This window comes from Zootoca vivipara, chromosome 1 (genome assembly GCF_963506605.1).
Source record: "Zootoca vivipara chromosome 1, rZooViv1.1, whole genome shotgun sequence".
In the NCBI taxonomy this organism is placed as follows: Eukaryota; Metazoa; Chordata; class Lepidosauria; order Squamata; family Lacertidae; genus Zootoca; species Zootoca vivipara.
Genome location: NC_083276.1, coordinates 63570851 through 63584898, shown reverse-complemented (window position 1 = coordinate 63584898; position 14048 = coordinate 63570851). Strand labels below are relative to the sequence as shown.

The window sequence follows — 14048 nt, the reverse complement described above, 5'->3', positions numbered from 1 at the left end:
AAAAAAATCCAGAAATCAGATTCTTTTATATTTTCAGAATGCTGGGAAATGCTACAAAATGTCATGGTTATTTAAGGAAGAAGAGAAACCAGTTTCAGTTTTATCCAATAAACTACTTGTACACATGATATAACTAAACTTACTACATTGGACCCTGTTTATGCAACACTTATCAATCAAATGTTATTTTTATTTATTTTGTCTTTCAAGAGGCATGAAATAAACTTACCAATAATATAAGCTTTTGATATTTCCTCTTCAGTTCTATCAAACTGTCTGATGGTTCTGCACCCAGAATGTTATACCAGTCCTTGTTTGATAACTCTTCAAAAGTCATTGCATTCTAGTATCTGTTTTAATGAAAAGAACAAAAATTAGAAGGCAATCATGTTTTAAAAATTATTTTTATAATGCATAAATGCAAGCAAAAAACTGAGGCCTTGAACTCAGGACTGGTAATACAGGAGCTAAAATGAAAATTACGGCTTTTGCCTTAAAGGAGTACTGTATAAGAATTCTTCCTAATAAGCACAGAGATATATGTACAGTGGTACCTCGGTTTATGAACACAATTTGTTCCAGAAGTCTGTTCATAAACTGAAGCGTTCATAAACTGAAGCGAACTTTCCCATTGAAAGTAATGGAAAATGAATTAATCTGTTCCAGATGGGTCCGCGGTGTTCATAAACTGAAAATTCATAAACCGAGGTGTTCATAAACCGAGGTTCCACTGTATCTATCAAGGACTCTGGGCAAGCATGTAATGAAAATCAAGATTCACATTTTCTCAAAAGAACAATTATTTGAATTGTGGCATCTCATTTTATCTAACTAGCTTTGTGAGCACTTCCATTGAAATTAGTTAAGCTAGAGCAGGGTAAATAGATGAAGAACCAGTGTTAGAAACTGGGATACAAAAGCTAGGAGCTAAATGGCTTCTGGGACCTGGGTTGTGGGCACCCAAACAGAATGTTTGTCACCATTACCGGGGGTCAGCAACACTTTTTATTTATTATTTTGATAGGCATGAACTAATACACAATTCACATGACACATTGTTAATATCACATTTTTAACAGAAATTGTTAATACGTGTTTAATTTTGTGTGCACAATAAAAATAATGGTACCATACTTCAGTTTTCAAAACACTACACTTTATTGTTGAACTCCTTAACATATTGTCCACCCTTAACATATGAGGCTTTAAAGCACATACAGTACATTTCAGTAATCCTTGAGTGTCAGCCAGATGCAAAAAATGGCATCCAGACCTTTAGAGGTGCTTGCAAATGGAGAATCTTTAGGTCCAAAATGTGCCTGGTGCCCTGCCAATTTCGAACCTTGTGAAGAACTGCATCAAAAACTTATAAGCCTCATATTACTGAAGAAAAAACTCCCAAACTAATTGGCAGAGGTATTGCAGAGCCTGGAAAAAACACCTAACAAAAATAAACCTTTTAAAATCTGGCACTTAAGTTCACTATATCTGATTTTTATATTTGGGGGGGGAACTGAAATGAAGTACTGAAACAAACAAAAAATTTTCTTAATATTTATTTTACAGTGCTTTAGCCGTGATTGAAGAACCCACACTATTTTGGACTTGTGTTTCTTGAACAGTAACATCTAGTTTTGAACTTGTCTTTGGAATTGTGTTTCCTGAACAGTAACTTCTAATTTTGAACCTGAAAAGACTTTGAAAATGGGGAGTAGTATTAAAGGGGCTAGCAATAGAAGCGTCTAAAGTAGCTCTTTGGATCCTAGCCATTAAACACTTTTCTGGTAAAAGAACTCTGGGTGGTGTATATTACCAAGTACAAATCCTACTGAATTCAATGGTATTTACTCCTTAGGAAGCATGCAGGAGATTGCAGCATTACTTGTTGACTAGTACCACTTTGAATTGCATCTTTGAACAAACTTTCCCAGCTTCCAAAAAAAGAAGAACCAAATACTGAAAAGCAAACAGAATCATCTTCCGATCTACTATGCCTAGGAGAATGGCAATCCTGATGCCTCCCCTCAGTACAAGCACAAAATGCAATCAGTGTCAGGCAATGGCTAACAGCTCATTACATTAATGAACAGCAGAGAAAGAGAAAGCCTTTGTAATGTGCTGACATGATAATGACAGCTTCTCATTAACTATATACCAGAGAAAATTCAGGGCCAAGGAGACAACGATCCAAGAACTGGAAGACAGGGGAATAAATATCCATGACTCTACAGCAATGGAGACACTTCATGGCCCTTGCAAAAGTCACTTCCTCAACCTGACATGGGCTTTCTGAACTGTTAAGGAAAACATATTTTCATGAAGTGCATTGAAGGACGGGGTAAAAGATGCTTGGTAAGCAACTGGTCCTTCAAAGAGCTTTGAAAATATATTTGGACTTCAATACCCCTCCTCAAAAAACCCTAATGATATTATTCAATAGCAGTACAGTGGAACCTCAGTTTTCAAACGTTTCTGATGAACGTTTCGGCCTTCGAACGACAAAAACCCGAAAGTAACTGCTTCGGTTTTTGAATGATTTTCGGAAGCCAAACGTGCCATGCAGCTTTTGTTTTGAGTTTCCCTGTTGTACTGAGGCTTCTGCTTTCAGTTTCCGGTTTTCGAATGTTTCAGAAGTCGAATGGTCTTCTGGGAAGGATTACGTACGTTCGAAAACAGAGGTTCCAATGTAGAGTGTCACTCTGGGATAAAACATCAAGTGATGGGACAGAAGCACTGGTAGCACTGTCTCCAGTTTCTACTGCACTCATAGAATTTTAAAAGAAAGGGAACAACATGTGTATTGTCCTGTATCAAAATGGAATCCGGGCTAGGACCTGAAGGGGTGAAGTCTTGTGCCTTATATTGTGCTGCTTCCCAGAACGGCAACCCAAGCCTGGAGCCAGGGGTAAGGGAAAGAAAATCATTCCTGCAATTGTGTACAAAGCTTTGGTGGGTGGTGGAGACATACATCTGAAAGTGCACAACCTCTCAGCACAATTCCTTTCACCTCTATTACATATTTGCCAACTAAATACAAGGGCAAACAGTTGATAAGGATATGTCATTCGATCTGTGACTAATATATGGTAGTCCATCAGTGAAGGTTTATACCTCTCATCCCCTTCAGCCAATGGGGGCATGACAGCACCGATGGCTTTTTTTGGCACTTGTGTGCAGTCACTTACAGTTTCTTTCAGCTCCACTGCCAGAGTCACTACAGTCTTTCCCACACCCCACCAATTAAAAATACAGAATACCTGCCAATCAACCAGGTATTGTCCCTCACTCTGGTCCAACCAGTGCCTTCCTGGAGTTCTGGTAAATACCGTAGTTGCAAAAAGGCTTCTCAGATCTAGGAGTTCCTGGTGAGACAGATTATCTAGATCCATTTCAATCTGGTTTCAGGCCTAGTTATAGGACAGAATGTCTTTAGTCGTCTTGGTGAATGACCAACAACAGGAGTTGGGAAGGCAGAGTGTTCCTGTTGGTTTTGCTAGAGCTCTCAGCAACTTTCGATATGATTGACCAAAGTATCTTTCTGGGCCGCCTTGCTGGGATAGGATTTGGCAGCACTGTTTTACAGTGGCTTCAGTTCATCTTGGAGAGACAAGCCTAAAAGGTGATACTGGGGGACTCCTGTTCAATGCCATGGCTGCTGGTCTATGATATCTGTCAGGGAACCACCAGGGGTCTGCAAAGAGCCCAGTAGATTGGGACAGGGGCTCTCGGATGATGCCGGAGCCCCAGAGCCTAGCGCCTCACAGCTTCCTCCAGAAGGTGGGACTGGAGCTCAGGAGGAGGTACAGAGCCTTAGGGATGTTGAGGAGATGAGGTTTCCAGAGGGAGGGCTGCAAAGCACTCAAGAAGGGGAGGCTCCAGAAGCTACAGTGCCGCTCTCTCAACTGAGCAGCTCTAGCGGAGAAGGCGCTCCACCAAAACCCTCACCCCAACAGAGAAGGGGGGAAAGGAGGAGGGAGCAACGGAGGAGGTTTAGGGTGCCCAGGGGGCTGTGTTGGTGGAAGTCACGAAGGGAGGTGCTTCCGGATTCTGAATCGGAATAGTACAGTCATGCTTTTTGATGCTCTATTTTGTACATATGTATATAATAAAACCCTGTAAAAACCAAGCACCGGGTTTGGAGCTGCTTACTCGTGAGGAAGCAACCAACACCATTACAATATCCCTCGGGGTTCTGTCCTCTCCCCCATTACATGAAACCACTGGAAGAGGTTGCATGGAGTTTGGGGGTTCAGTGCCACCAAGATGTGGGTGACACCCAACTCTATCTCTCCTTTCCATCTAAATATGAGGAAGCTGCTACAGTGCTAAACAAGTGTCTGGTGTTAATAATGGGCTACGTAGGGATACCTCTGGAAAGTGTTCAGAAACTTCAGCAGGTACAAGATGCTGTGGCCAGACTGCTAACCAGAGCCAGGTACTGTACAGAGAGAACAGAAACTCATTGTTACTGTATAACAGCTCCACTGGCTACCAGGCCATTTATGGACATAATTCAATGTCCTGGTTATGACCTATAAAGCCATATAGAGTTTGGGCCCAGACTATCTGAAGGACCATATCTCCCTACATGAATCTGCCCAGGGGAGGCAAAAAAGGACACAGATCTCAGGGCAGCTTTCTATTTATTAATAGGCATGTGTGTTCAATGTCATTTGATGAGTGAAATGTGAGGACTTCATAGAGTGATTGGGAGATTTATTAAGCCCTTTTCTGTTGTTAATGTTTCCAACTTCAGCATATCCCTTGTGTTCCAAGTCTTACTGACAAGTGAGCCACAGTCCTATCAGTCACATCAGTGAGGCAGCAGGTATCCTATTAACTCCCTACTTTTTAAAGCACACTTAGTTCTGGACAAATAGAACAGGGGGAAAACAAAGAATCACAACCACAATAGTTTGTCTCTCCCTATTTCCAACTGAAATATTGTGACTGGTACCAAGCAGGTGCGGCATAGAGAGGGGAAGTGACATTTGATTTCCACATCTGTCATAGTCCTGGTACAGTACTTAAATGGCAACTCTCAAACAAGAACAGGAAGTGAAGGGAGCAACAAGGAAATTAAGGCTGCAGAACTATATCCACTTGTAATTAATGGAACTTACTTCTGAGTATAGACAGGATCACACTGCTTAATCAAGACAAAATAAATTAGCTCATAAAGGACTTCTTCACATAGCAGATTGTATGGTGTTGGCCACTGGTTTACACACCCTGTTAAAGGTGATTAGACAAAGCATGATTTGAGACCAAAAACCATTACTGTTGTTAGCCTTCACAACCTTAGCTTATTCAGAGGCAGACTGCCTCTGAACCTGGAAGTTGCATATAGCAGTCAGCTGACAGATAATTTTCATTCTGCAGGTTCAGGGGCAGACCAAAATATGCTGATGGAGAAAAACAACGGAAAAGCATTATTGGCCTTAAAACCTGCTTGTGAGCTTCATTATGTATCTGGTTACCATTGTGGGTAGCAGGGTGCTACCCACAATTTTCGTTAACCTGTGAACAAAACACAGTACTTCATAAACCTTAGCAAACACCACTGTTCTGGAGCATGAATCTTTTTATTCTGCATACTATACAACTGATGGAAAAATGATCAGTCTAAAAAAGTTTCCAGAGTTGCTTACAAGGTTAAGTAATGAGATTAGACAATCATAATGTTGGTCTCCCTATGAGGGAAAAAGTTAAAATCAGGTCAACACATCTTTATCAGGGAGATGGCTGAAGACAGTAAGCACTGTTACAGTTTTATTCGTAGGCAGTGAGAAAGCGTGGAAGGAAGGGCCCGTGGCTGGAAATAAGTGGGGAAATATGTGAGATTGTGGAGACAGGTGGAAAGAATGGAAACGGTAGAAAAATGAGTAGTGAAAATATATCATCACTATCCAGACCTGCTTAAATTTATATATGAGCGCTCCAATTGGAGAACAGCCTTTACCAAAGGTGTCATGGGCTTTGAAGAAACTCAATCTCAGGACGCAAGAGAGAAACGTGCTAAGAGGAAGGCACGCTTGGCAAATCCACACCATGATCAATTCCCGCCTGGAAACCAATGTCCCCACTGTGGGGATCCAGAATTGGCCTCCACAGTCACTTATGGACCCATTGTTAAAACCGTGTTTATGGAAGACAATCTTACTCAGCTACGAGTGATTGCTAAAGAGAAGAGAAGAGAAATTTATATAACACCCTTCATCTGAAAATCACGGAGTGGTTTACAACATAAAACAAAACATATCAAAAGGAGTAGGCAGAGAGAACAAGAAGTGAATGGAGCTAAGAGAGGCTGAGGACGAGAAAAGGGATGGGGCTGGGAAGGAACCAGAGGGTGGATGAAGGTGAAGAGGAGAAGAATAGAGAGGAAGGCAGTGCAAGGATGTTGTGCTCTGGCAGCCTCATAAATAGTTCCCCTCCAACCTGGTTTCCCACTGCCGCAGGGCCTGTGCTGGTAACAGTAACATAATATAGCCTTAATGAATACAAGTAAAATAAGTAATTTGTTGGTAGGGATAAGCTGCCTCCCCTACTTTTGTGTGTGTCCCCCACCGGAACATTTAGGCCACCTACGGGCCTGCCATAACACACACAACCGGAATTTCACATAGCAAATTAGTACACATATCTGAGAAGGCGAAGCGCCTCTCCTTCGTAAATAATAACAATAATAATAATAATAATATCACTGACTCTTTGGCTGGCATTGCCGGAACAAGGCCTTCAGCGGCACACGGCAGGGGAGCCCTTCCTGGAGCGAGAAGACCATGCATGCACAAACTCACCCAACTGCCCTTCCCCGAGCGGCAAACGATGCCGGGCCGCGTCGAGCGAAACCCCTCACGAAGCAGCAACTGCAGCGGGACTAGAAGCGGGGAAGCAACCAGTGGCCGCATCCGGCTCCGTGGATCTATGCACCAGGCCGCCAGATAATCCTCGAGGGCGGGAGGGCGAGAACTTGCCGCGTTAGGTATAAAGCAGGAAGAACGCTCGACTAACCTCATAGCGCTTCGTTGTAAGCAACGTTCCGGATGCTGTCCCTGTTTCCTACCCGGCCCCACATGTCGACGCACACGGAGGAAAGCGAGCCCGGCTGAGGAGAGACGCCGTCGTCATGGCGACCGAAGGCCGCTCCGAGCAGATGGAGAAGCCGCGGCGCTTTGTGAGTGAGCGTTTGTTTTTACGCTACTTAATTCTCCGTTTGGGCAGAATCGAGAGCCTCTCTTCTCCTCCCCACCCCCCTGCAGGGGCCTGGGCTTAGCTTTATCTCTTCCAGAGAAAATTTAGACTTTTCTTGCTTTTTCGAGCAACTGGTCTAAATGGATGTTTAGCCCGCTCTAAATATTGCCTGTTTTCAGCACCCTCATCCCCAATCCGGAGACGCTGGAGGAGAAATTTATATGGAGTTGCATTCCATATGAATTGTTTGGGTGGTGGTGGAAGGAGGCAATTCCTAAGCCCTAAGATAAGGAACATATGGAAACTATTGGAGGGGGGGGAGAAGAAGATGGGAATTCCCCTGTTTTTTCCTGAGCTACCTCACTTTAAAATAGCAAGAGTTCTGGGTTTAGAAAAGTAGAGCAAAACTTTCCCCCCGTTTGTCATAAGTTAGTTCTAGTTACGGATGTAGACTGGGGCATTCTTCGGTTGCTATTAAGCTAAGTTTTATTCAGAATACACCCACTGCAATGGATAGATGTAACTTGATTATGTTTGTTGATTTCAGTGGGTCTACTCTGAACGTTGAATGCCACGCTTTATGAATCTGACTTCTGTGTAAATATAGGCTCAGAGTGCAAATGTGTAAATGCCAATTTCCCTCCCCCCCCCCCGCATCAATTTGATACTGTCACATCTACTAATACAACTTGTCATTTGTCACTTGCATTCTGATTGGGCAAATGATGAACTGAGTTTGGAAGAGAGTAGCCCCAATGAGACCCTGGTGAAGGTGGAAATAGAAGACGTTTATCCTTGATACAGTTCTACGTATATTATGAGCCATCTATTTTGTTAATGAAAGCAGCTAGGCAGGATTGATGTGGGCAGCAATCCTGCTTAGTGCTGAGTATGGGAATGCTGTCTGCAGGATTGCTCTCTCTTCGTATTGTATTGGCTGATGTGAAGGGAAAGTGTTCCTGCTTTGTGCTGGGTCCTTACTTTGCACAGTGCTTCAAAGAGTTCTGACAACCAGCTGGATGTTGGGCACTCTGGGAGCTGCACAAATGAGCTTTGGTCAAGGCCTGCCTTTCGGTCAAGCCCTGCCCTTACCTGTATGACATCAGGTGTAGAGTGGGTGGCCATGGTTTGCCCAAAATGACCTCACTGGCCAAATGAAGAAGTCTGGGGCATGCACCACCAAGATTGGCCCAAGGAGCGAAGGCTCCTCGCCCCTCATCTAGAGATACAAACATTCACCTCAGGAGCAGAGGGTCCCTTGCCTTGCCTCAGGCAACAGTACAACCCTGTAAAAGGTTGAAGGCAGACTTAATTTACAAACAGTTAAATTGATTTTTAACATAATTTAACGTAAACACCACAAACAGAGGGAATACTGTCCCTGTGGGAAATGTGATTATCTTTTTAAAAAGGTAATGAAGCAGAAACAGCCACTGAAGTACTGGTGTCAGTTCAAAATGTTGTTAATGTTGAATTTGAGACTGGGAAATTGGTTGGCCAGGTGATGCAAAATGATATTCATTAGTATGAAATCCCCTCTTAAAATGAGATTTCTGTGACATTTGTTTTTCCTGCAAATGATGATAAACGTTGGGGTGAAAAGAAACAAATCATTAGGGTGTTGCCACAGCCAAGTGTATTCCTGTGGGCATTACAACTTCCCACGTGGACTTGATGCTGACCTGCAGCTTGTGAATGCATAGTAAAGTGTCATATACACAGTGTCTTGCTTTTGAGACATTTATTTGTGGGTGTCTGTCAGTGAATTGTCACATGTTATGTTGGTCACAAATTATTTTCCAGAAAACCTTTTTTCCACTGTTTCCGATAATCTTTACCATATGTTTGACACAGAGAACTGCTTCCTAGTTCTGCTGGATCTCTCAGCGGCCTCTGGTACCATCAACCATGACATCTTTCTGGACTGTCTAGAGGAGCTGGCGGCACTGTTATACAGTGGTTCCGCTCCTTCCTCCTGGGCCACGTCCAGAAAGTGGTGTTGGGTGATGAGTGTTGAGACCCCCTGGACTCTCACTTGTGGAGTACCGTTCTCTCCCCCAAGCTTTTTAACATCTGTATGAAGCCACTGAGAGAGATCATCAGTGGGTTTGGGCTGGGTGTTCATCAGTATGCAGATGATACCCAGCTCTACCTCTCTTTTAAATCAGAACCAGTGAAGGCAGCGAGTGTCTTGTGTGAGTGTCTGGGGGCGTTTGGAGGATGGATGGTGGCTAATGGAGTGAGGCTGAATCCTGACAAGACAGAAGTACTGTTTTGGGGGGACAGAGGATGGGCAGGTGTGGAGGACTCCCTGGTCCTGATTAATAATAATAATAATAATAATATACCCCGCCCATCTGGCTGGGTCTCCCCCACCACTCTGGGCGGTTTCCAACACACATCAAAATACATTAAAATATCACAGACTAAAAACTTCCCTAAACAGGACAGCCTGGTATTTTGGTATTGTCCGGGCTGAACGATGGGGGTGGAGACACTCTGTGCCCCTGAAGGATCAGGTGCACAGCCTGGGAGTCATTTTGGACTCACAGCTGTCCATGGAGGCGCAGGTCAATTCTGTGTCCAGGGCAGCTGTTTATCAGCTCCATCTGGAACGCAGGCTGAGACCCTATCTGCCCATGGACTGTCTCTCGCCAGAGTGGTGCATGCTCTAGTTATCTCTCGCTTGGACTACTGCAATGCGCACCTACTTTTGAAGGTGACCTGGAAACTACAACTAATCCAGAATGCAGCAGCTAGACTGGTGACTGGGAGTGGCCGCCAAGACCATATAACACTGGTCCTGAAAGACCTACATTGGCTCCCCGTACATTTCCAAGCACAATCAAAGTATTGGTGCTGACCTTTAAAGCCCTAAACAGCCTCGGCCCAGTATACCTGAAGGAACATCTCCACTCCCATTGTTCAACCTGGACACCGAGGCCCAGCTCCGAGGGCCTTCTGGTGGTTGCCTCTGTGGGGTTACAGGGAACCTGGCAGAGGGCCTTCTCAGTAGAAGCGCCCACCCTGTGGAACACCCTCCCATCAGATGTCAAGGAAATAAACAATTATCTGACTTTTAGAAGACATCCGAAGGCAACCCTGTCTTGGGAAATTTTAAATGTCTAATGTTTTACCATTTTTATGTGCTGTAAGCTACCCAGAGTAGCTGGGGAAACCCAGCCAGATGAGAGGGGCATAAATAATAACATTATTATTATTATTATTACTTGCTCATGAAACATTAGCTCTATATGTAAATTGCTGCAGGTGGATTTTTTCTGATTCATACTTTTAAAGAAAAGAGTCAATCACCCATCTCCTACCAATACTACCCTTCTGAGAAAAGCCCCACCCCACCCTCCCACTATATATAAGGGTCTGGTGACTTCTGTTTCAGTGTATCTGAAAAAGTGTGCATGCACACGAAAGCTTTTATCCAGAACCAACTTAGTTGGTCTCCAAGTTGCTACTGGACAATTTTTTAATTTTTTTGAAATATACTCGGAGTCCTGTAGTGATTTCATGCTCTTTTTTTGCATCTTGTAAAACAGTGATTGAATTACCCCCCCCAAAAAAAAAACCCATCAGGCTTTTATATACTGTACATTATTTACACAATGAGTTCCATCTGATTGGCTGATTCTGCTTCCCTCCCGGAGCCTGATTGGTCTTTTCCTGCAGGCCAATCAGTTGTTGCATTCTACAATCCTACCAGCCTAAGAGGCTGATTAACTTCCTCCTGGAGCCTGATTGGTCTTCTCCTGCAAGCCAATCAATTGTTGCATTCTAAGATCCTACTTGCCTTTTGTTCTAGGATCCAAGCTTTTAGAGAAAAGTTATCCAAGTTTCAGATAAATTATTGAGATTGCAAAACTAATATGTTGATCTCATCTTTTAAAACACAATGAAAAGAAAGCTTTTAAACTACAGTACTTCATTATTTTTGTAAGATCAAGCCACCAACAGACAAATTGATTAATGTTATTTGGATATCTCCATTGATTTTTATGGCAGTTAAGCACTTCTATCCCTTGTGATATTTCAAAATAACTTCTCAATGTGTACCAAGAAATGGCCTTTACAGACAATGAAATGGTTTTCTCTTTCCCGTTTATATCTGTGTCTCTGCCTCCCTCTTGTATGTGGTGGTTGCTGGTTTGGCTAAAGTGATGACACTCAATTATTTGATTATTGTAAGCCTTCTAAACAGTAACTATGTCACTTCCATTTTATCCCTTTACACAGGGATGATGCTAAATAAAAGTAAAATTATTAATAGAAATAATAGTACCAGATCTGCCTTCCCTGATAATAAATTATGTGGAGGTTCCCAAGTAAATTTATTTGATAAACAGAAATCCCCTGACCGAAGGGCAGGGAAGTATTGAGACAGGAAGACTCAAAACAATCAGTCTATGTTGCCCATATGCACAGAGAGCAGCTTTCTATAGAAGTAATGGGATGTGTCTGTACACATGGATCTCAGGTCACTAGATGCCATGTGGAAGTAAGTCACATTGAAAATAATGTGAATTATTTACATGTTAAGTGCGAAACTATCATAATAAAATCAAGCTGCATGAGTGCTACATGTTTCCTAAGTCCACAAAAATGTATACAGTGTCTAGGGAATTATTTAGGCAGATACTGTATTGTTTAAAATACATTGCAGGACACATTCAGTGCAGTCTTTTGTAGCTCATTAGCAATTTCTTTAATGAGTTTCTTTTTTAGTGATAGATAGTTAAAGTAACAGACAAGTGACAGATTGTTTGTCTTTAATGATTTCCCTATTTCAGGCCCATTACAAAGCAATTAGAAATCTGACAGCATTTTCACTCTGCATTACTGATTATCTAAAGTGATGAGAAACTAGAGGTGATGAATATTAATTGTATATTTTCATATGATTATCATAAATTATTACCTTGTCTAATGTGCTGCAGGTGAATTAAGAGCAAAAAGAGGAAATTCAGTCAGATATGATAATTCAAAAGATAGTATGGTTTGGTTTATGCCATTGTCAACAGTACCAATTTATCTATATATTTTCCATTAAAACATCTACTTCTTAACCTGAATTCAAGATGCAACATTAATCAGATGTTAAGTCATTCTACCAGTAGGCTATTATTTTATTATTTTAGTAATAATTGTTTTAAACTTGATTGCATTTATATACATGTATAAATAAAAATTGATATTACAACATAAATTTCATGAATGGATGGATAAAAACCTAAGTTTGCTGTTTAAAAGTAGAAATCACCAGTTACCAGTAAATACATTCCAATAATTTTGAACCATGGAATGGATTAATTGTGTGTTTACAAAATAATATAGTTGCTGTGTGGAATAATGTTAGAAATGGTAACCTTATACAGTAGTGGAATTTTATACTTGCCTACTCAGAAGTAAGTTCAATTGGTTTCAATGGGGCTTACTCCTAGGTATGTGTGTTTAGGATTGCAATCTCCATCATACAGTAACTTTATGAGTTTGTATAAAGAGGATAACAGTTCAAATTATTGTGTATCAAACATTTATCAATGTTCATCTATTAGAACCTTAAGATGATTGAGAAATGATTTAAGAAAAAATTAGAGGCATTGCTAGAAGGTTCACATTCAAAAGAAAAATGGAAAATTATTTTTACACGTGGCTCTGCTTCCAAGGAGAATAGTTATTGTCCTATACAAGTGGTACTTAGCACTGGAAAAAAATGAAATGCAAAATTTAAAAAAGAATGAAGGTGCTTTTTTACCACAGGTGCCTGATTTTATTCATCCTCCCCTCACATTTATTTTAACAAAGTTGAACATTTATATTAACAAAGTTTAATTGGTAAAGAAAATGTTAATCTTATTAAATAGTTGCTGCTTATAGTAAAATATTATTGGTTCTACTATACCGTTGAACTTACTTTTTCTTTATGCTATGTAAACTACCCTGTGACATATGAATTAGTCACAGGTTGACGAAGGATGACAAAGGGGTGTGGGTCAGGGCACAGGAACCAGAGCAGCAGGACCCATCACCAGAGCCAGAGGGGGCCCTGTCTCCAAGAACAAGGTAGGCTCTGAGGTGTAGGGAGCAGTGGGCGCTCCAGGAGGCTGAGGCAGGCAAGGGCCCACAGCCCAGCTCCCTAGCTGGCCAGGTAGGGCTCTGTGGCTCTGGAAGATGTGTGATTCCTCAGCTGGAGTAGGCTCAGAACTGGTGGGGGTCACATGGCTCATCAAGCCCAGATGCTCTTATCAGCATGCAGAGTATAAAAGGACAGCAGAGCTGAGGTGCATAGCTGCCAAGTTTTCCCTTTTCTCACGAGGAAGCCTATTCAGCATAAGGGAAAATCCCTTTAAAAAAGGGATCTTGGCAGCTATGCTGAGGTGATGTGTCTGCTCAACTGTCCATGTTGATGGGCCTCAGCTTAGGTGCTCCTGGATCTCTGTGGGACTTTGGATGTGTGGCTTGACCCTAGATTAGGGACTCAACATACTGATTTGCTGCTAGGTAGGCCAGGGACTCAGGACACTAAAGTAGCATCCTTCTGGTGCAACACAACTCCCTGTTCTAGCACACAGGGTGGGGGTTGAATGGGATGGAGGTCTTCCTGTGCCACACCCATAACAGCTCCAGTGGCCTCCACCCAAAGAATGATGCTAGCATTACTGTCGCGAATTTCTTCACGGCGCTTTAGCAGAGATGTTAAGAGTTCCAGTTTCTTTAGTGCAGTATATTTATTGTGAGCTATATACAAATATCTACAGGCAGTTCATACACAAGCAGTTCATACACTCTCTAAACCTCTCACTGACCACACCCTTCTACAACACCACCACACACATTGC

The 14048-nt window shown here is 42.2% G+C and overlaps 2 protein-coding genes across 4 annotated transcripts in view; one reads left to right on the top strand and one right to left on the bottom strand.

Annotated features, from left to right (window-relative positions):
- DNAJC24 (DnaJ heat shock protein family (Hsp40) member C24) overlaps positions 1-7071 on the bottom strand; it is a 38457-nt gene extending 31386 nt beyond the window's left edge. The window contains exons 1-2 of one of the 3 annotated variants that reach the window (XM_060275359.1): positions 7018-7071; positions 230-350 (exon numbers count right to left, since the gene is read on the bottom strand). In XM_060275359.1, coding sequence (XP_060131342.1) covers positions 230-337 — 108 coding nt within the window. In that variant the 5' untranslated portion in view covers positions 338-350; positions 7018-7071. The other 2 variants (XM_060275357.1, XM_035117967.2) reach the window with 2 other exon arrangements.
- A 29-nt stretch (positions 7072-7100) lies between these two features.
- DCDC1 (doublecortin domain containing 1) overlaps positions 7101-14048 on the top strand; it is a 236116-nt gene continuing 229168 nt past the window's right edge. Inside the window, exon 1 of the mRNA XM_060275323.1 lies at positions 7101-7180. Within this exon, the coding sequence (XP_060131306.1) occupies positions 7133-7180 (48 nt within the window). The 5' untranslated portion in view covers positions 7101-7132. The remainder of the gene's footprint in view (positions 7181-14048) is intronic.